The sequence below is a fragment of the Manis pentadactyla genome, chromosome 3 (assembly GCF_030020395.1).
Source record: "Manis pentadactyla isolate mManPen7 chromosome 3, mManPen7.hap1, whole genome shotgun sequence".
In the NCBI taxonomy this organism is placed as follows: domain Eukaryota; kingdom Metazoa; phylum Chordata; class Mammalia; order Pholidota; family Manidae; genus Manis; species Manis pentadactyla.
In genome coordinates this window covers 99,438,572-99,462,198 of record NC_080021.1, presented here as the reverse complement: position 1 = coordinate 99,462,198, position 23,627 = coordinate 99,438,572, and the positions used below count along the sequence as shown (strand labels likewise).

The 23,627-nt window shown below is 36.7% G+C and overlaps 1 protein-coding gene across 10 annotated transcripts in view; it reads left to right on the top strand.

Moving 5' to 3' along the window:
• Positions 1–23,627, top strand: part of UPF2 (UPF2 regulator of nonsense mediated mRNA decay) — a 185,345-nt gene that overhangs the window by 153,210 nt on the left and 8,508 nt on the right. For 8 of the 10 annotated variants that reach the window (XM_036908120.2, XM_057498192.1, XM_057498191.1 and 5 more), the window contains one exon: positions 15,768–15,935. In XM_036908120.2, coding sequence (XP_036764015.2) covers positions 15,768–15,935 — 168 coding nt within the window. The remainder of the gene's footprint in view (positions 1–15,767; positions 15,936–23,627) is intronic. The other 2 variants (XM_057498193.1, XM_057498197.1) reach the window with 1 other exon arrangement.

The following is a 23,627-nucleotide window of genomic DNA, read 5'->3' as shown; positions in this document are numbered from 1 at the left end:
AATTTATACATAAATATTTAGAAAAATATTGATTTTTTTGGTGTTCAAAGAAATGTTTGTTGTTTAATGTATGACATTAACACACTGGATTTTATTAAAAGCTTCATATTCCTAGGAGTTTTCAAGTAATAAAGTTTTTCTATAGTTAGAGGTAAAAATCCCATAGACCATTGACTTTAGCCTTGTTTATAGTTGTTGTGAAACCCTTTTGTGGCTTGAGAAGAGTGCTTTTGTTGGAATGGTGGGATGAAGACCCCATGGGGTGGGCTTAATGGAAAATGGAGAGGACAAAGTGCAAATCCTGGATACATAGATGGGTAACTCTTGAGGAGTTTTACTAGAAAGGTAAGAGGGGGAGATAGCTAGAGAAGGTTGGAGTTAAGGGCAGTTATTTTTAACATAGAAGGTATAGAGCCTTTATGCTGATATAATAATCCTTTAGAGTGAAATACTGGATTTTACTTTGATTGATACTACTAAGGCCAAAAGCTATGATAATATATAAATTAGCACTACTATGTGCCTAGCACTGTGCAAAAGGCTTAGTATATAGTAGTAAATAAAAACAGACCTGATTCCGGTTCTCAGAGAATGTAGTTTTATAGGGAAGGTAAATATCTTAACAACTAAACAAACACATAATTTCACATTGTAATAAAAGCTGAGGAACTACAAGAAAATAATGCTTTGGTAGAGAGTAAGGGAGGTGCTGCCTGTAGAGAGGATAGTCAAGAAGGCTGTCTGAGATCATGAATTTTAAGTAAATTGGAGCCATCTAGATAAAAAACTGGAGAGACTGGGAACCATGTGTCCTGGGTCTTGAGGCAGAAAAGGAATTGTCATGTCTGAAAAACTAAAAGAAGGCCAGCACTAACTAACAGAACATAGTCAGTCTGAGGAAGGGTAGCAGAGCGCAAGAATGGATAGTTAGAATGAGACACTTTTTAGAAGAATGGTCTTGTGTAGTGGTGGTTCAGACTAGGACAAGACAAAAAGAAGGAAACTAGCCAGGAGATTGGTTAGAAGGCCATTGTGGTAATACAGGTGAAAGATGGTGGCCTTTTGTCTAGGACAGTGGCGCACATGGACAGAAGTCTGGATTTGAAAGTCGTTTAAGAAGTAACACGAACTGGGTTTTGGTGCTTGATTGATTAGCAGTGCATGGGGGACAAAGAGTCAAGGGTGATACTCAGTTTTCTAGCTTTGGCCACTGGGCCACTGGCTACTAGTTTTTTTAGAGGAAACGAGGGGAGTGAGGAATGTTACTTGGCTGTGTTAAGTTTGAGAAGCTTGTGAGATGTCAAAATGGAAATGTCTGGAAATCAGAAGAGAAGCATAAATGGAGTGGTTGTTAGAGCATATTTAAAAACACGGTAGTAAATGAATCACCTCCTGTGTAAAGTATGGAGAGAGAAGAGAAGCAAGTTCAGGATAGTGCTCTGTGGAACCCCAACATTTAGAAATAAGGTAGAAAAGCTGAAGAAGTCAAAGGAATAGAAACTTTTGATATGCTCTAAAAATTGTTGCTTATTGGGAGTTCTTGAAGAATTGAACTGGAAGGCTGGGAGGATATGACCAGAGAGCCATGAAGTTTGAATTTGTATTTTTCCAGATGTGATTAGTATACTGGAGGAAAGTTAAGTCTGTATTGGGCACTAATTTTAAAGATCATCAAATACTATACAAAGTTTCTTCCTTTTAATACAATTGGCATAGGAAGATGCAGTTTCATAAAAACATTGATTATATTCGGTCTTTGCATTTTGTGCAATCCTAATTCTGTCCCACCAGGAGAATTTGGAAGCATGGGAGGGAGTAGGAAGAGAAGAACAGGGAGATGGATGCAGCATGAATTTAACAAAATTATCATTAAAAGCATCTGTAAGAATAAACAAAATAGCTAGGAAAATTCTGGAATATGGGTGAAATGCTCTACATGATAATAAAACATTTTAAACACAATAATGGGTTGGCACAGGGATAGACAGATTAATGAAACAGAGGAGAGTCCAGAATAGACCTAAAACATGGCAACTTAAAATATGATAAAGATAACATTTCAAATCAGTTGAAAGGAAATGGATTATTCAACAAATCATCAATAAAAATAGTTGATTTCTGCTTTATTTTCATGCCAGAATTGCAAATTTATTACAAAGGTTATTGAGCACTGTGTTTAAGACTTTACATTTATTTTTCATACAGTTCTTTCAGACACTGTTAGTATTCCCTTGTTTTGTTTTAAGAAACAGAGTGGGAAAGATAATTAGGGCTGCACGGCTAGAGAGTCTTGCAGTCTGCTCCCAACCATTTTCTTATATTACCTTCCTGCACTGAATGCCATAAGAAACTTTAAGAAATAAACCAGGGGAAAAACTATAAATCCTACACAACAGAGTTAATATTTGTTCTATACTAAGAGATCATAAAAACCAATGAGAAAAGATGAATGACCCAATTTTTTTTGTTAATCGAAAGAATAGCCAGTCATACTAAAACCTTACTGATAATCAAAAGTTAAACAAATTAAAGTGAACCTTTTTTATCATATCATCAGATGTTTAAGAAGTGATGATACCCACTGTGGTTAAGTGTGGGTAAACATCTACATGTGGTAAAAATAAATCAGCGCAGCCTTTTTAGGGAAAAATTTAGTAAACTTATCAAATGGGCATGTCTTTTGATCTAAAAATTTACACTTAGTAATTTTCTCATAAGTCATGAAGTTAAATATACAAAGATGTCACAGTGTAATAGGAAAAAAAAAGGCTAAGCTGTCTGTCAGCAGAGGACCAATTAAATAAATTAGGGCATATCTATATAATTAGCTCTGTATATGTTCAACTACGAAGATGCCTAAGGTACAGAATCAAAAAGAAGGTAACCATGTTTAGTATAGATCAATATACATAGTGGCTCCTTGTGTTTATATGTATACATAAGTAAATGCAAGAAAAAATCCCAAAGAACTAGCCCAGTTGTTACCAGTTGTTGCATCCCAGAGTCAGGCAGGGAGCAGTAGCTGGAGGGATTGGTATGGACATTCTTACTAATACATTTTTGTATTTAAATATTTTTGAAGAGGACATGCTCATTTCATACTCAGGAAAAATAATTTAAAAATCAAGATTCATCTACCATGTTTCCTTTAAATTTTAAGTAGAAAGTCTTTATAAATCTTGTGAACCTGGGAGAACATCAAGAAAACTCTAAAAAATTGGGACTTAGAAAGAAAAAACAATAAAAATTTAGATCCTACACCTTTATTACCATTTTGCTTGATTTATAAGTCTCTTGCAAATATGGAGCCTCTATCAAGAGACTATTTAATTTGTAATAAAGCAATTTTAAAACTTTGATGGCCTTCCAGCATTACCTGTAGCTTTAGAGAATCATATTCAGCTCTTTCCCCATTTATGCTCCATTCATCAGACATAGAAAATTATATGCAGTTCCCTAAATGCACTGTGCCGATTCATGTCCTTGCTTTTGCACCTGTTCTTCCCCTGCCTAAATTTCTTTCATATCCCTGAAGCTGCTGTCTTACCATCTGCTTGGAAGAAATCATACAGTCTTAAAGTTCTCAAGTGTCCCATTTTTTATTCAGCTTTTGTGAAATCTCAGCACCTACCCATTCCCAAACAGGCACTTACAGTCACTCCATCACCATCACAGGCTGTACTTAACTCAGATGAATTGTGATTAATTTATTTCTCTCTCTTATTTATTAAATTATGAACTCTTTGAGGATAGAGGCTGTGGTGTGTTTTTTTTGGTATCATTAATCTATAATTACATGAGGAACATTATGTTAACTAGACTCCCACCATCACCAAGTCCCACCCAAAAACCCCATTACAGTCACTGTCCATCAGCCTAGTAAGATGCTGTAGAATCACTACTTGTCTTCTCTGTGTTGCACAGCCCTCCACATGCCCCCCACCCACATTATACATGCTAATCATAATGCCCCCTTTCTTTTTTTCCCCTACCTTATCCCTCCCTTCCCACCCATCCTCCCCAATCCCTTTCCCTTTGGTAACTGTTAGTCCATTCTTGGGTTCTGAGTCTGCTGCTGTTTTGTTCCTTCAGTTTTTGTTCTTATACTCCACATATGAGTGAAATCATTTGGTACTTGTCTTTCTCCACCTGGCTTATTTCACTGAGCATAATACCCTCTAGCTCCATCCATGTTGTTGCAAATGGTAGGATTGTTTTCTTCTTATGGCTGAATAATATTCCATTGTGTACATGTACCACATCTTCTTTATCCATTCATCTACTGATGGTTGCTTCCATTTCCTGCCTATTGTAAATAGAACTGCAATAAACAGGGGTGCATCTGTCTTTTTCAAACTGGGCTGCTGCATTCTTAGGGTAAATTCCTAGAAGTGGAATTCCTGGGTCAAATGGTATTTCTACTCTGAGCTTTTTGAGGAACCTCCATACTGCTTTCCACAATGGTTGGACTAATTTACATTCCCACCAGCAGTGTAGGAGGGTTCCCCTTTCTCCACCACCTCACCAACATGTGTTGTTGTTTGTCTTTTGGATGGTGGCGATCCTTACTTGTGTGAGGTGATATCTCATTGTGGTTTTAATTTGCATTTCTCTGATGATTAGCAATGTGGAGCATCTTTTCATGTGTCTGTTGGCCATCTGAATTTCTTCTTTGGAAAACTGTTCAGCTCCTCTGCCCATTTTTTAATTGGACTATTTGCTTTTTGTTTTTTGAGGTGCGTGAGCTCTTCATATATTTTGGATATCAACGCTTTATCAGATCTGCCACTTATGAATATATTCTCCCATATTGTAGGATTCCTTCTTGTTCTCTTGGTGGTGTCCTTTGCTGTACAGAAGCTTTTTAGTTTGATACAGTCCCACTTGTTCATTTTTGCTTTTGTTTCCCTTGCCCGGGGAGATAGGTTCATGAAGAAGTTGCTCACGTTTTTGTCCAAGAGGTTTTTGCCTATGTTTTTTTCTAAGAGTTTTATGGTTTCATGACTTACATTCAGGTCTTTGATCCATTTTGAATTTACTTTTGTTTATGGGGTTAGACAATAATCCAGTTTCATTCTCTTACATGTAGCTGTCCAGTTTTGCCAACACCAGCTGTTGAAGAGGCTGTCATTTCCCCATCGTATGTCCATGGCTCCTTTTTTGTATATTAATTGACCATATATGTTTGGGTTAATGTCCGGAGTCTCTATTCTGTTCCACTGGTCTGTGGCTCTGTTCTTGTGCCAGTACCAAATTGTCTTGATTACGGTGGCTTTGTAGTAGAGCTTGAAGTTGGGAGCGAGATCCCCCCAACTTTATTCTTCCTTCTCAGGATTGCTCTGGCTATTTTGGGGTCTTTGGTGGTTCCATATGAATTTTAAAATTATTTGTTCCAGTTTGTTGAAGGATGTTGTTGGTATTTTGATAGGGATTGCATTGAATCTGTAGATTGCTTTGGGCAGGATGGCCATTTTGACAATATTAATTCTTCCTATCCATGAGCGTGGCATGTGTTTCCATTTATTGGTATCTTCTTTAATTTCTCTCATGAGTGTCTTCTGGTTTTCAGAGTATAGGTCTTTCACTTCCTTGGTTAGGTTTATTCCTACGTATTTTTTTCTTTTTGATGCAATTGTGAATGAAATTGTTTTCCTGATTTCTCCTTCTGCTTGTTCGTTGTTAGTATATGGGAATGCAACAGATTTCTGTGTATTAATTTTTTATCCTGCAACTTTGCTGAATTCAGATATTAGTTCTTGTAGTTTTGGAGTGGAGTCTTTAGGGTTTGTTATGTGCAATATCATGTCATCTGCAAATAGTGACAGTTTGACTTCTTGTTTACCAATCTGGATTCCTTGTATTTCTTTGTTTTGTCTGATTGCCGTGGCTAGGACCTCCAGTACTATGTTGAATAACAGTGGGGAGAGTGGGCATCCCTATCTTGTTCCTGATCTTAGAGGAAAAGCTTTCAATTTCTCGCTGTTCAGTATGATGTTGGCTGTGAGTTTGTCTTACATGACCTTTATTATGTTGAGGTACTTGCCCTCTATACCCATTTTGTTGAGAGTTTTATAATCATGAATGGATGTTGAATTTTGTCAAATGCATTTTCAGCGTCTATGGAGATGATCATGTGGTTTTTTTTGTCCTTCTTTTTGTTGATGTGGTGGATGATGTTGGATTTTTGAATGTTGTGCCATCCTTGCATCCCTGAGATGAATCACACTTGGTCATGGTGTATGATCCTCTTGATGTATTTTTGCATTTGGTTTGCTAATATTTTGTTGAGTATTTTTGCATCTGTGTTCATCAGGGATATTGGTTTGTAATTTTCTTTTTTGGTGGGGTCGTTGCCTGGTTGTGGTATTAGGGTGATCCTGGCTTCATAGAATGAGTCTGGAAATATTCCCTCCTCTCCTATTTTTTGGAAAACTTTAAGGAGAACGGGTATTATGTCTCCTCTGTATGTCTGATAAAATTCTGAGGTAAATATATCTGCCATGGGGGTTTTGCTCTTGGATAGTTTTTTGATTACCGCTTCAATTTAGTTGCTGGTAATTGGTCTGTTTAGATTTTCTGTTTCTTCCTTGGTCAGTCTTGGAAGGTTGTATTTTTCTAGGAAGTTTTCCATTTCTTCCAGGTTTTCCAGTTTGATAGCATATAGATTCTCATAGTATTCTCTAATGATTCTTTGTATTTCTGAGGGGTCTGTTGTGATTCTGATTCTGTTAATGTGTGCAGGTTCTCTTTTTCTCTTAATAAGTCTGGCTAGGGGTTTATCTATTTTGTTTATTCTCTCAAAGAACCAGCTCTTGGTTTCATTGATTTTTTTTCTATTGTTTTACTCTTCTCTTTTTTTTTTCTACTTTCATAGTATTTTATTACTCAAGCAATGCAGGTCTGTTGTAGAAAAATCAGACAGTACTTATAAAATAGAATCAATAGTCTTACACAACTCCTATATTAACCTTTTGTATCAATTCTCTGCATTTTTCTTAATGTACATGTATATATAATTAAGTGAGTAGGGGTTCATGGAATTATACTCTTTTGTAACCTGTTTTTTTCTTTTAACAGTATATCAGAAACACCATCCCATGGTATTAAACATACATTTGTCATCACCTTTTTTTTTTTTGAGAGGGCATCTCTCATATTTATTGATCAAATGGTTGTTAACAACAATAAAATTCTGTATAGGGGACTCAATGCACAATCATTAATCAACCCCAAGCCTAATTCTCAACAGTCTCCAATCTTCTGAAGCATAACGAACAAGTTCTTACATGGTGAACAAGTTCTTACATAGTGAATAAGTTCTTACATGGTGAACAGTGCAAGGGCAGTCATATCACAGAAACTTTCGGTTTTGATCACGCATCATGAACTATAAACAATCAAGTCAAATATGATTATTCGTTTGATTTTTATATTTGATTTATATGTGGATCCCACATTTCTACCTTTTTTTTTTTTTAATAAAATACTGAAGTGGTAGGTAGATGCAAGATAAAGTTAGAAAACATAATTTAGTGCTGTAAGAGGGCAAATGTAGATGATCAGGTCTGTGCCTATAGACTAAGTATTAATCCAAGCTAGTCAAGGGCAACAAAACATTCATGGATGCAGAAGATTTCTCTCAAAACGGGGGGTGAGGTTCTAAACCTCACCTCTGTTGATCCCCAATTTCTCACCTGATGGCCCCCCTGCAACTATGCCTGTCTTAGGTTGTTCCTCCCTTGAGGAATCTTACCCGTCTCTGGCTAACCAGTCATCTTCCGGGGCCATACAGGGAAATGTGAAGTTGGTAAGTGAGAGAGAAGCCTTATTGTTTGAAATGGTTAGCTTTTTATTTCTTTGCATATTTATGCCCTGTAGCTTCTATGCCCAGCATTTGTCTTGAGGTATCTTTACCACTTGGAAGAATTATGATACTCGGTAATTTTCTATATGAGGCACGAATTCTACTAAAGGGTTGTAATTAGGAAGGAAGAAGAAAAGCTATAGAAGTAGCAGGCGGAAGAAAACATGGGAAGATTGATTATTTCTTTGACATATCTTCTTGTAGAGTAACATAAGCACGTATAGGTTTTAACAAACTACTAATTAAATTATGTACACACATTAACAGAATAGGAATACAGATACATAACAAAAGCAGACCTACAATTACCAGCCATATCCAGTGAAACCAAGAAAACCAGTTAGGTTCCCTAGGCATTTGTGAAAACATATCAATGATGTGATATTGTCTAACTGAATTTCAATAGTTTGAGAAAAATCAGACAAATTAAAACAACACATTCCTGGGAACTGTTCACATCCCATATGTTCTATTAATAGTAGATAGTCTATAGTCGCACGATTTTGGAGCGCTACAACTTGCACTTCTCCTAATTCTTGGTTGAGTTCCGACAATATAGATCCAGTCAAATTTGTTGTTTTACTGTATGCACAGGCCAGCTTAGATATCTCCATCTTCATTCCAATGGCAAGTCCAGGAACCGGTGGGATGAATGCAACTACAACTGCAACAGCGCCAGGATCTTTTGATGATCATCTTCTGGAATGACTCTTCCAGAGGATGTTGATGTTGGAAGTTCTTCTTCATATCAGATCTTAATTCGTTTTCTGTGTAGCCAAATTAGGCTTTGATCCTCTGTATAAACACAAACAAACCCTTTGCCCACACTTTGATATGACCTTTATACCATTGTGAAGAACCTATTGGAGACCACAACACAGGAACTGCTTTTTTTTTTAAGAGAAAGAAATATTATCAGAAAAATGTACTTCCATAGCTGATAACACGACACCCTTTAAAAGATCAAAATTAAGGATATGTAAAGCATGCATTAATCGTTGATTTGCAGTTAGTTTTATCCTCTCAGGGAGTAATCCCCCTTTTCTTTCTCTCTTTTTTTTTTGTTATCATTAATCTACAATTACATGGAGAATATTATGTTTACTAGGCTCTCCCCTATACCAAGTCCCCCCCACAAACCCCATTATAGTCACTATCCGTAAGCATAGCAAAATGTTGTAGAATCACTACTTGTCTTCTCTGTGTTGCACAGCCCTCCCCTTTCCCCCACCCCCCACATTATACATGCTAATCATAATACCCTCTTACTTCTTCCCCGCCCTTATCCCTCCCTACCCTCCCATTCTCCCCAGTCTCTTTCCCTTTGGTAACTGTTAGTCCCTTCTTGGGTTCTGCGATTCTGCTGCTGTTTTGTTCCTTCAGTTTTTGCTTTGTTCTTATACTCCACAGATGAGTGAAATCATTTGGTATTTGTCTTTCTCTGCTTGGCTTATTTCACTGAGCATAGTACTCTCTAGCTCCATCCATGTTGTTGCGAATGGTAGGATTTGTTTTCTTCTTATGGCTGAATAATATTCCATTGTGTATATGTACCACATCTTTATCCATCCATTCATCTACTGATGGACACTTACTTAGGTTGCTTCCAATTCTTGGCTATTGTAAATAGTGCTGCAATAAACATAGGGGTGCGTCTGTCTTTTTCAAACTGGAGTGCTGCATTCTTAGGGTAAATTCCTAGAAGTGGAATTCCTGGGTCAAATGGTAAGTCTATTTTGAGCATTTTGTGGAACCTCCATACTGCTTTCCACAATGGTTGAACTAATTTACATTCCCACCAGCAGTGCAGGAGGGTTCCCCTTTCTCCACAACCTCGCCAACATTTGTTGTTGTTTGTCTTTTGGATGGTAGCCATCCTTACTGGTGTGAGGTGATATCTCATTGTGGTTTTAATTTGCATTTTTCTGATGACTAGCAATGTGGAGCATCTTTTCATGTGTCTGTTGGCCATCTGAATTTCTTTTTTGGAGAACTGTCTATTCATTTCCTCTGCCCATTTTTTAATTGGATTATTTGTTTCTTGTTTGTTGAGGTGGGTGAACTCTATATATTTTGGATGTCAAGCCTTTATCGGATCTTTCATTTACAAATATATTCTCCCATACTGTAGGGTACCTTTTTGTTCTATTGATGGTATCTTTTGCTGTTCAGAAGCTTTTCAGCTTGATATCTTCCCACTTGTTCATTTTTGGTTTTGTTTTCCTTGCCCGGGGAGATACGTTCAAGAAGAGGTCACTCATGTTTATGTCTAAGAGATTTTTGTCTATGTTTTTTTCTAAGAGTTTTATGGTTTCATGACTTACATTCAGGTCTTTGATCCATTTTGAATTTACTTTTGTGTATGGGGTTACACAATGGTCCAATTTCATTCTCTTACATGTAGCTGTCCAGTTTTGCCAGCACCATCTGTTGAAGAGACTGTCATTTCGCCATTGTATGTCCATGGCTCCTTTATCGAATATTAATTGACCATATATGTTTGGGTTAATGTCTGGAGTCTGAATTTGTTCCACTGGGCTGTGGCTCTGTTCTTGTGCCAGTACCAAATTGTCTTGATTACGGTGGCTTTGTAGTAGAGCTTGAAGTTGGGGAGTGAGATCCCCCCCACTTTATTCTTTCTCAGGATTGCTTTAACTATTCGGGGTCTTTGGTATTTCCATATGAAGTTTTGAAGTATTTGTTCCAGTTCGTTGAAGAATGTTGCTGGTAATTTGATAGGGATTGCATCAAATCTGTATATTGCTTTGGGCAGGATGGCCATTTTGATTATATTGATTCTTCTTAGCCAAGAGCATGGGATGAGTTTCCATTTGTTAGTGTCCTCTTTAATTTTTCTTAAGAGTGTCTTGTAGTTTTCGGGGTATAGGTCTTTCACTTCTTTGGTTAGGTTTATTCCTAGGTATTTTATTCTTTTTGATGCAATTGTGAATGGAGTTGTTTTCCTGATTTCTCTTTCTATTGGTTCATTGTTAGTGTCTAGGAAAGCCACAGATTTCTGTGTGTTAATTTTGTATCCTGCAACTTTGCTGTATTCCAATATCAGTTCTAGTAGTTTTTGGGTGGAGTCTTTAGGGTTTTTTATGTACAGTATCATGCCATCTGCAAATAGTGACAGTTTAACTTCTTCTTTACCAATCTGGATTCCTTGTATTTCTTTATTTTGTCTGATTGCCGTGGCTAGGACCTCCAGTACTATGTTAAATAACAGTGGGGAGAGTGGGCATCCCTGTCTAGTTCCCGATCTCAGAGGAAAAGCTTTCAGCTTCTCGCTGTTCAGTATGATGTTGGCTGTGGGTTTATCATAGATGGCCTTTATTTTGTTGAGGTACTTGCCCTCTCTACCCATTTTGTTGAGAGTTTTTATCATGAATGAATGTTGAATTTTGTCAAATGCTTTTTCAGCATCTATGGAGATGATCATGTGGTTTTTGTTCTTCTTTTTGTTGATGTGGTGGATGATGTTGATGGCTTTTTGAATGTTGTACCATTCTTGCATCCCTGGGATGAATCCCACTTGGTCATGGTGTATGATCCTTTTTATATATTTTTGAATTCGGTTTGCTAATATTTTGTTGAGTATTTTTGCATCTACATTCATCAGGGATATTGGTTTGTAATTTTCTTTTTTGGTGGGGTCTTTGCCTGTTTTTAGTATTAGGGTGATGTTGGCTTCATGGAATGAGTTTGGGAGTATTCCCTCCTCTTCTATTTTTTGGAAAACTAAGGAAAATGGGTATTATGTCTTCTCTGTATGTCTGATAAAATTCCGAGGTAAATCCATCTGGCCCAGGGGTTTTGTTCTTGGGTAGTTTTTTTATTACCATTTCAATTTCTTTGCTTGTAATTGGTTTGTTTAACTTTTGTGTTTCTTCCTTTGTCAGTCTTGGAAGGTTGTATTTTTCTAGGAAATTGTCCATTTCTTCTAGGTTTTCCAGCTTGTTAGCATATAGGTTTTCATAGTAGTCTTAATAATTCTTTGTATTTCTGTGGAGTCTGTCGTGATTTTCCATTCTCGTTTCTGATTCTGTTGATGTGTGTCGATTCTCTTTTTCTCTTAATAAGTTTGGCTAGAGGCTTATCTATTTTGTTTATTTTCTCAAAGAACCAGCTCTTGGTTTCATTGATTTTTTTTCTATTGCTTTATTCTTCTCAATTTTATTTATTTCTTCTCTGATCTTTATTATGTCCCTCCTTCTCCTGACTTTGGGCCTTATTCGTTTTTCTTTTTCCAATTTCAATAATTGTGACTTTAGACTATTCATTTGGGATTGTTCTTCCTTCTTTAAATAGGCCTGGATTGCTATGTACTTTCCTCTTAGAACTGCTTTCACTGCGTCTCACAGAAGTTGAGGCGTTTTGTATTGTTGTTGTCATTTGTCTCCATATATTGCTTGATCTCTATTTTAATTTGGTCATTGATCCATTGATGATGTAGGAGCATGTTGTTAAGCCTCCATGTGTTTGTGAGCCTTTTTGCTTTCTTTGTACATTTTATTTCTAATTTTATACCTTTGTGCTCTGAGAAGTTGGTTGGTAGAATTTCAGTCTTTTTGAATTTACTGTGGCTCTTTTTGTGGCCTAGTATGTGGTCTATTCTGGAAAATATTCCATGTGCACTTGAGAAGAATGTGTATTCTGCTGCTTTTGGGTTAGAGTTTTGTAGGTGTCTGTTAGGTCCATCTGTTCTAATGTGTTCTTCAGTGCCTCTCTCTGCTTACTTTTTCTCTGTTGGGTTATCTGCCCTTCAGAGTGAGTGGACTGTTGAAGTCTCCTAGAATGAATGCATTGCATTCTATTTCTTCCTTTAATTCTCTTAGTGTTTGTTTCACATATGTTGGTGCTCCTCTGTTGGGTGCGTATATATTTATAATGGTTATATCCTCTTTTTGGACTGACCCCTTTATCATTATGTAATGTCCTTCTTTGTCTCTTGTTACTTTCTTTGTTTTGAAGTCTATTTTGTCTGATACTAGTACTGCAACACCTTCTTTTTTCTCCCTATTGTTTGCATGAAATATGTTTTTCCATCCCTTGAGTTTTAGTCTGTGTATGTATGTCTTTGGGTTTGAAGTGAGTCTCTTGTAAGCAGCATATAGATGGGTCTTGTTTTTTTAACCATTCTATTACTCTGTGTCTTTTGATTGGTGCATTCGGTCCATTTACATTTAGGGTTATAATTGAAAGATATACACTTATTGCCATGGCAGACTTTAGATTCGTGGTTACCAAAAGTTCAAGGGTAGCTTCTTTACTATCTAACTGTCTAACTTAACCCACTTATTAAGCTATTATAAACGCAGTCTGATGATTCTTTATTTCTCTCCCTTCTTATTCTTCCTCCTCCATTCTTTATGTTAGGTGTTTTATTCTGTGCTCTTTTGTGTTTCCTTTGACTGCCTTTGTGAGTAATTGATTTTATTTTTTGCCTTTAGTTAGTGTTTGGTTGGTCTGCTTTCTTTGTTGTCATTTTATTTTCTCTTGTGACATCTATTTTGCCTTAGGAGTGATTCCATCTAGAGCAGTCCCTTTAAAATGTCCTGTAGAGGTGGTTTGTGGTAGGCAAATTCCCTCAACTTTTGCTTCTCTGGGAATTGTTTAATCCCTCCTTCATATTTAAATGATGACGTGCTGGATACAGTATCCTTAGTTCAAGGGCCTTCTGTTTCATTGCATTAAATATATCATGCCATTCTCTTCTGGCCTGTAAGGTTTCTGTTGAGAAGTCTGATGACAGCCTGATGGGTTTTCCTTTGTAGGTAACCTTTTTTCTCTCTCTGGCTGCCTTTAATACTCTATCCTTGTCCTTGATCTTTGCCATTTTAATTATTATGTGTCTTGGTGTCCTCCTTGGGTCCCTTGTGTTGGGAGTTCTTTGGGCTTCCATGGTCTGAGATACTATTTCCTCCCCCAGTTTGGGGAACTTTTCAGCAATTATTTCTAAAAATACACTTTCTATCCCTTTTTCTCTCTCTTCTTCTTCTGGTACCCCTATAATGCGAATATTGTTCCGTTTGGATTGGTCACACAGTTCTCTTAGTACTCTTTCATTCCTGGAGATCCTTTTATCTCTCTCTGCCTCAGCTTCTCTTTGTTCCTGTTCTCTGGTTTCTATTCCATTAACTGTCTCTTGCACCTCATCCAGTCTGTCTTAATTCCTTCCAGAGATTGTAACTTGATCCTTTAGCTCTTGCATATTTCTCTGCAGGTCTATCAGCATGGTTATGACCTTTATTTTTAATTCTTTTTCTGGAAGATTGGTTAAATCTATCTCCCCAGGCTCCCTCTCAGGGGTTGTCTGGGTGATTCTGGACTGGGTCAGTTTCTTCTGCCTTTTCATTGCTATAGAGGTAGTCGTGGGCAGTTGACACATGTGTTAGCTGGGAGAACAAAGCCCCTTCCTGCTTGCTGGTCACCTTGCCCTCCTCAGAGCAGCTTCTGGTTTTATTTCCTGAGCCGCCACCGGCGGAGCCGCTGTCGGGGCATCCCAGAGCCCTATGGGGAGGGGCATGCATGCCGGGTGTGCTCTCCTGCGAGAACGGCAACCCTTGGCACACTGTCCCGGCTTCCTCTGTCTGTGCGCGCCGGCGGGGCCTCTTAGTCTGGCCCGGGCATCTGCGGAGGAGGCTCTGGGCGGTTGCTGTGGGCACAGCTGCTCTCAGGCTGCTCCCCTGCTATTGGGGCTGCGCCTGAGGGAGAGTGGACATGAGGCTGTTTATCGCCATGAGGGGCTTCAGAGCTGCGCTGCCTCCCGGGAGGCTGAAGCACCTGAATTTCCCCAGGATTCCCAGCTGCTGGGCTGAGTGTCCCAGGATGCTTCCGTCCAGCTGTGAGGCCCCTTTCCCTTTAAGGCTTTCAAAAAGCACTCGCTTTTCTTTTGTCCCAGGGACACCAGCTTTGGGACCCACTCACAGTTTTTACTGTTCTGTTTCCCTAATACCCAGCACACCACGCAGTGTGTGTCTGTGCTCCTCATGTGGATGACTAGGGCTGGGTATTTAGCAGTCCTGGGCTTCCACTCCCTCCCCACTCCGACTCCTTTCCTCCCGCTGGGGATCTGGGGTGGGGCAGGCTCTCAGGTACCACTGGGCCGCAGCTTGTATCTTGCCCTCTTCGTGAGGCACTGAGTTCTTGCTGATGTATATGTAGCCTGGTTGTTGTACTGTATCTTATGGTCTTTCTTTTAGGAATAGTTGTATTTGTTGTATTTTCAAAAATATATATGGTTTTCAGAGATTTCCACTGCCCTACTCATGCCGCCATCTTGGCTCCTCCTTAGAGGCTGTGCTATTAATATTAATATCTCCAAGGCTAACTCACACGAAGTCTTCATTGAAGGTTTGTTTGAATAATTGGTTCATAAATCCAGTTCAAGTATTAAAAATAATCGATACTAACAAACATGCAGTTAATCAGAACATAGGTAGCTTCAGTTCTTTCTTTAATTGTAATTGAGTTCCTGCTGTGTGTAAAGCACTACTAGAAAACACCTGGGAAAGTGTATATAGTGATGAACCCTACCAGTCTGGTGAGGAGTTCTCACAGATGAGCAGGCAGTTATGACAGTGATTTGGAAAGAAGATGTCTGCTGTGAGTATGCAACAGTTCATTTGAGGAACAGGGAAATTTAATATAACCTGTAACATTGTGTGTTTGGGCTTGGGAGAGGCTAGAGCAATAAACAGGAACAAAATTACATAGTTCTTCCAAGCCTCTGTAAAGGTTTGAAGGTAGGGGACAACTCCGCTTTGATCTGCATTTCAGAAAGATTACGGCTGTGATGATTATTATGTTTTAAGAAATGTAGCGCTGAATTGTTTGCCATTTATATTTACATATATCTGTGTACTATGAAGTTTTATATTTTTTTATTTCTGTCTTTAAGCAGCGAAGTGGCGAATCTGTTAAAGTACACCAACTTGATGTTGCTATTCCCTTGCATCTCAAAAGCCAGCTGAGGAAAGGGCCTGCCCTTGGTGGTGGGGAGGGAGAGGCAGAGTCTGCAGACACAATGCCGTTTGTCATGTTAACAAGAAAAGGCAATAAACAGCAGGTAAGAAAGTGCTTCATATTCACAATTGATTGTAATTTATCAAATAGAAGTAGTAAATTTTTTTGATAGGTTCTAAATTCTTTTTTTTATAAGGAAAAAGAGTTGGAAACATTTAAAATAGTGGTAGAAATAATTTTATCTATTGTATAGAAGATACATCTGACTTGTATCATCGATAATTTTTAATGGAAAGGATTAAATTCATATGTATTCGTTGGAATATATAAATACCTTGACTTTTATGAGAAGGTTTCATAAATAAGCTCAGGGTGAAAGAGCAAAGGAGGATAGTGACAGATGCATCTCAGGAGGATACTCAGTTGCCAAGATTTCTCTTGAACATCATTGTTTTTGGTTTGACCCCTAAACCTCCATTCTCATACTGCCTCCCTTTCTTTTCCTTACAGATAGTCCTCAAAATCTTTTCCTTGAGTACTAAGCTGTTACTATAGGCAATAAAGTACAACTCCAAGACACAACTCTAAGATATATATTACTAATTCTATAAATACTTTTTTACATTTTAACATTTCTGAAAATAGGCTGCCCCTTAGAGTTGATGGAATCTCTTGATAATTGGCAACATTTTTTCTGTTTTAGTGGTATATATAAAATAATTAATGGAATTTTAGATTCTATGAAATGTGACAGTGATCACAGCTTATCTTAGACAAGTCCAGTATCTGGCTTCCACATTCATTCAGATTATCATTTAACAGGTACTTACTGTCTGCCTGCTACACACCAGGCACTGATCTAGACTTTCAGGAAAGTCCACCATCCCCACCCTCAGGCCAGGCATGAACTCTGTCATTTCCCCACTTCCCATAGGGCAGTCAGCCAAATTCCTTCCTCTCTTGGGAGCTTTCTTTCTAGTGTTAGGAGGCAGACAATAAAGAATTTACATAATGTCAGGTTGGGGAGAATGCTATGAAGGAAAATAAAGCAATATAAGAGGCAAAAAAGCAACTAGGGTGGGGAGAAGGCTGTGGGAGGTACCTCTGCATTAGCTGGGATGGCAGGGGAACTCCTCTAATAAGGTCTCATCTGAGATGGAAGGGATATTCTGTTCCCTCCCCACCAGTACAGCCTCACACAGGTAATGCCTAAATTAATTTTTATCTCTGTTCTTGTCAGGTAATTTCTCATTTACACAAAGGATCAAAGTTGTACTGTATACCATTATTTTGCTATAGTGCAAGTGAATCTTGAGATATAAAAGCTATACACCATGATGATAGGGGGAGTCTAGTAACCGTAATGTCACTCACGTAATTGTAGATTAATGATACCAAAAAAAAAAAAAAAGCTATACACCAATTCCAGTGATAGAATGGAGGGCTAGCAAAGGCTTACATCATGACTCATGTTAATAGTTAACTTTGATTTGGTTCAGAGCACTACTGTATCTTTTTCAGACACTGTCTTCCTAATTCCTTTCCAGTCATCAGGGCATTCCTTCATCCCTGCGTCTGGTGTATGTGCTTTCAGGGAAGTCCACCATCCCCACCCTCAGGCCAGGTGTGAACTCTGTCGTTTCCCCACTCCCCACCCATCCTCCACTCCATTCCTAGAAAAATAAGGACTTTTTTGATCAAGACCCTAAAAGTCAGTGTGGGACTGAGATCTTTGCAAACTGCTCTCTTTAGAGCATCTCAAACTGCTAATGACCGTACTAACCAGGATTTGCAAAGCCCAGAGCTTTTGTTTTTCTTTTCTAGGGACTACTTAGTTCTTTGAGCTAGACTTCTCTGTTTCATTTGGCCCATTTTAGGTCTGCTTCATTCTTTTTTCTTTAAAAGCTCTCAGCCCTTCCCTTCCCTACCTAACTTCTGCAGATTTTCTTGGCACAAAAAGATATTTTTTTGAATTGTGAAGGGCCATACATGTCAACTTCAGTTAGGCCCACCTTGGTTCCCTTTTCTGTACAGCTACTGAACATTTGTGTTACATTGGCACTTCTGAGCTTAATTTTTCTTAACTAAAAAGAGGATTAAGGAATATCTTTCCCTGAAGATGACAGCACACAGCAGCAAATAATCCATTTTCTTCATTTGTCTCTCCCTTTTCTAAGGCTCATGTGAAAACTCATTATACCTGTGTTAACTTGTGCTCTGCATTTGACTCTTTCAGAATATGTGGGCATAATTAAATCAAAACTTACCTTAAACTTTTGAGCTTTGAAAACTAAATTCATTTTAGCAGTCCTCAATTCTAAATTGTATGGATCAAAATAAGACTTTATTTTTTAGAAGAAATATTTTTGGTTTGAAGGGAATAGATTTTATACTGTGTAATCCATATAACTTTATACAAAATGAAGAGTGGGGAAGTCCATGTTTCTTAAAATATGAGATTTTGTTTAGATGTTAAGGAAACATTTTTATTGGACTTTATTAAAAATATTAGCAAACATGAAATGAGAATTCAGAGTACTTGGTTATTAAGTAAAGTTTCCACTCATAAACTTCATTTGAAATTTTGGAAAATGTTCAGTTTTAAGAACATTTGAAGAAACATTACTGGTATATTGTGGTCTGAAAAAGAAAGTATATTTTGTTCTGGTTTTTATTTCTTTATTTGATTTTTGGGTGTTGGCCCTTCTGGTGCAACAGTTTTTCTAGAAATGTGAAATGTGTTGCCTTATAGGAATCTTTAATTCTTAACTGAAAGACTTTTTTGTGCACCAAATAGAAATAACTTTCTTCTGTAGTCATTAGAAAAATAAAAATTTGCACCAGTGAAGTAAGTAGTTGAAAAGAAAGGATAATGCTATTGATTTATTTCCTTCTAGACTTAATTGTTTATGAAGTAAAGTAATGAATCAAAATGTTTGATAATTAAAAGTTCTTGTGCAAAAGAACCATTATGTAATATTTTAAAGAGCTTTTTTATTGTTTTAAATAAATACACAATATATTTATTATAGTTTAATACTTGTAAACAACCCACTTATTGTGGTTAATATTTATAAGGAGTCATTTGTTTTACGTATCTTTTGGCTGGAGTAATTGATACCCATCACAATAACTTGGGATTATATATGTTTATGTGGATACATTTTTTTTTCATATTTCAACTACAGTTATGAAGCAGCTTTAAAGTAAAACCTAAATCAATTTTATTGCCATTATCATGTTCCAGGAAATCTAGTTTGAATAACTTTAATCTTTTTGTCTAATAATTTACTATAAAGCAGTATGTCTTTTTTTTTATTTTAGATTTTTTTTTTTAATTGAGGTATCATTGATACACAATCTTATGAAGGTTTCACAAACAGTGCATCTCCTCTGAAAGTTTCTTAGTAGCTTTATGGTAAATGACTTAGGGCAGCATCAGGAAATTTGTCTCTTGTGCTATCTGTACTTACTGCTCTCTCTTTTCTATTTTAGCAGATAATACTTGAGAACTTTTCCTTTTGTAAAACTTGTGGAAAGTGGTAAAACATATTTTTATCTTTTATTTATAGTTATTTCCCTTTAGAGGATCTAGAATTTTCTAGAATAAATTGTTTTGTAAATGAATAGAAAGTCTACATTTTCCACATTTTTTGACCAAATCATTATGAAGTTTTCTTCATAATGTTTTATACTCTTTGAGTAGTATGATTAGTACCATTGTCATTAGGCTCATCATTACTGAATTATGAAGGAAATTTCAAATGTTATCAGGAACCTAATAAGGGGAAAAAATGGTCACCCTGTTTTTCTCTCTGAATATGTTAATATGGTGACAGATAAAAGCATCTTAGAATTCCAGGTTGTGATTTCATGGGAATCAAGAAATTATCAATCTATATTTCTTATTGGGCTGCTTTGCTTGACTGTTTCGTAAACAGTAATGTCTCACTCCCTCTGTTTGCATATATTTATAAATGTTTAAAACCAGTTAGTACAACCACTGAGAAAATACCATTCAGCTGAGAAAGAGAATGTTGTGATGTTGGGGTCTCTAATTTGCATAAGAAACTCAGACTTGCACCCCTCTTTACCCTTAACCATCTCAATCAACTATAGCATCTTACTTTATACTAGTAACAGAGAATGACTTAAAATTTAGCTGTCAAACCTAGCCCACTGCTTTTTTTTTTTCTCCAGCTGTGAGCTCAGAATGGCTTTCATATTTTTAAATGGTTGTTAATCTAAGTACCTACCTTGATTTTGTTTCTTGGCATGCAAAACATACAATATTCACTATCTGGCCCTTTACAGAAGAATCTAGACCCCTGTTCTAGGTTAAAAAAAAAAAACTAAAGAAGAAAAAGAGACTAAAGAGCAAGTCAACCAAATGAAATGGGAAAGCTTTAATTGGATCCTTGTTTCAAAGGGAAAACAGAGAAAGACACTGTTGGGACAATTGTGAAATTGGATTATGTATTTGGAGAGTATATATGTGTTCATTGTACTCTTCTTTCAACTTTAGTTCACATTTGAATTTTTTCATAATAAATAGCTGGAAAAACTAAAAAAAAAAAATTTAGCTGTCATTCTCAAAGCTTAATAGGTATTTTGTATTTCACTGAGACAATGCTCAACATTGTCCAGAATTCCTACCTATAATAAAAATAATAGAGTAATTGAAATAATAATAGCTAAAACTTACTGAATTTTTATTGTAGCTGAAGCATTGTTCTTTTATATGTAATCATATCTCTAAGATTAATGTATTTATGTGGTTCTGTCTTTATTGATTTATACTGACAGGTTAAATTTTACTTAGTTAGTTGTACCTCAGATATATCTGCTCACCAGATTTCATAATTGTTCTAATAAGGGAAGATTGGAAAATTGCTTCAAGTCTTCATTTTGGAAACTGTTCTCATAGTTGTGGTCTTTCTCTCTAGAATTTGATGTCTCTCTCTCTGTGCTATCATGGTAGTTTGACCCAACTGTTCACAATATCTATTTCAATACAACTTTTCTCTACCAGTGATTTATAGTGCCTGGATATGGAAATACAAAGGCATCAGAATGCTTTCCACAGAAATAGTGCTGAAAATAAAGAATTTAATTATGAATTAATTATAACATGTCACACTCATATATAGGAAGAGTAAATTTACTATGACGTTTTTGTTTCACATATTAGACACATGTAGAACATCTGGCAGAAAATTCATTTTTAACTGAACTTTTTCACTTTTGTGTGTATCTTCTTGAATTTTGAATAATAAATTAAAGGTTTATTATAGGAAATGATGCCATTTTATTTAACTTTGTTTCAGTTGTTCTTGTTAGTGGAAATAAACATTTGCAGCAAGCCCTGTCTTTGCATTCCTGATAGAGATTAAACACAGTTAGACGGTAGTTAAGGATTTCAATTTCTGCTTGTTTTTCTGAAAAGAGGGTGATTTTTTAAAAACCAACTTACTCTATTTTGCTAACAGATTGATTTCCAGAATGTATAGGAAGTAATGGGGAAGACTATTACTCCGAACTTTAATGGATTATTTAAATGCGTTACTTAAATGGGTTAGTATTTACAGAGTGCCTACTGTGTGTTGAGTGCCATACTGAGCACTTTACACATTTTATCTCATTTCATTTTCTCAACAGCCTTAAAAGATGGCATTTCTTTCTTCATTGTGTAGGTGAGAAGAAGAGCATTCACAGGTGATTAGCTAGGCCATAATAATAAGTGATAGGGCTGAAGTGTGAATCCAGTCTGTGACTACCCAAATGTTCTTAACTTCTTTTTCTTTGTTGTGCTGCCTGCAAGTGTGTATTTCAGGAAAGAACTGATTGTAATGTGAAAATGACAGGAAACCTGCAGAAGGGGCAAAGATAGCATAGAATTAATTGTGGAAGGAGGAGAAATTGACCATCATCAGACCATATACACTAGAATTTAGAAATAACCCACAGCCAGCCATTTTTAAAGAAGATGTGGTTCAAAAGGAGTTCTGTTTTGTTTTGTTTATATTGAAGTGCAGTTGGCATGAGGTGCTTTCTTAAAATGCTGTGTTCATGGTTATAGAACAAGGAAGGGTAATCCCACTGCCTTGTTGTAGGAAAACAACTGTTCACTTCCCTTTCTATCCAGAAGAAAGATCTCAACCTGAAAAGGTAGGTTAAATATTAGGTAAAATTAGGCATTATCAAAAAGGGATAATTTATCTACTTTAAATGAGTTCATCTTCAGGCATAAACAACTTATATCCTGAAGGACTGAAAGACCTATATGTGATTGTAGACCAGCTGTCATTAAACTTAGAAGTCTTCCAGAAAGAAATAGTCAGGAGATTCATAGTGGACAAATATTTGCTTTTTTGAAGAACAAGGAAAAAATACTGTACAATCCAGTAAACTTGATGTCGATTTTTAGCATAATTCTAGATTTTTTAAACAATCTTAGTCATTAGGAAAATGAAAATAATACTGTATACTCACTAAAATGGCTAAAATTAAATAGGCTGGCCATACCTAGTGTTGACAAGGATATGAAGGAACTAGAACTCTTATACACTGCTAGTAGAATGTAAAGTGGTGCCACCACTATGGAAACCATTTTTGCAGTTTCTTAAAAAATAAAATATACCAGATATTCCCAGCTTTTCCATTCCTAGCATTTTTCATTTAAGAGAAATTAGAACATATGTCCTATGTGCTGAGTGCCATAGGACATATGTTCTAATTTTTACACATTTGCACATGAATGTTCAACTAAATTTAATAGCACCACAGATGTCAACAACAGATAAACTAGAATATTCATACAAGAGAGGGTTATTCTGTAAAAAAAGTAATAAGCTGTTGGTAATATGGCAACACAGATGCATCTCAGAATCACTGGAGTAAGTTTAAAGAGCTGGACTAAGTAAAGTAAGTATTGTATGATTCAGTTTATATAAAATTATAGAAGGTACAGGCTAATCAGTGACAGAAAGCAGATGAGCAGTTGCCTGGGGCTGGGGGAGGGATGAGATGCATTACAAAGGGACAAGAGGAACCTTTGGAGATGGTGGATATGCTCATTGACTCCATCCAGTGATGTTTTCTTGATTGTATGCATTTCTCAACTCAAATTGACATTTTAAATAACGTATTTTAGATATGTTAAGGACATCAAACTGTAGTTTAAAAAAAGGTTTTGAGCTCACAAAATAGAAAGAGATAGTTACAAGGATTCTGTGCTAGACCACTAAGAGCAGGTCATGTCAAACTAAGTTCACTGGAGAGCAGGGGTGAGGTCTACAAGGTTGGTAACTAAGAGGACTATTCTTCAATTATATTATTCTTTTGGTATGTGAGACATTTAATTATCTGTGAGCTAAAGATGAAATGTGGTTAGTTGGATTTATAGATAATTTCATGCCCACACTTTATATTTTTTGACCTTAGTGTATCTGGTCTGGTGCTTTTAGTTCTAGGTATTACAGTTTAAGAGGAACATTGACAAACTAAGTGCCTCTTAAAAGAGAATACCAAGAGAGGACATCTGAGCTAATACAAAGAGTCAAATTGTTAAATCAGATTCTAATGAATCAGAGATTTTATGCAGTGTTAAGCTTTACTAATAATTTCAAGGATGCAGGCATTCAAAAGGCATAGATCAAGCAGAGAGAGCTCTGGGATCCTGAGCACAGCTCCCAAGTCTGTCCTTTCTGCATGAGACATGCCTTTGGTCTAGTATTAGGGGAAGTGCCTTAAGTGAGGTATGCAAGTTATACACAGCTGAGAGAATTTAGGTTAT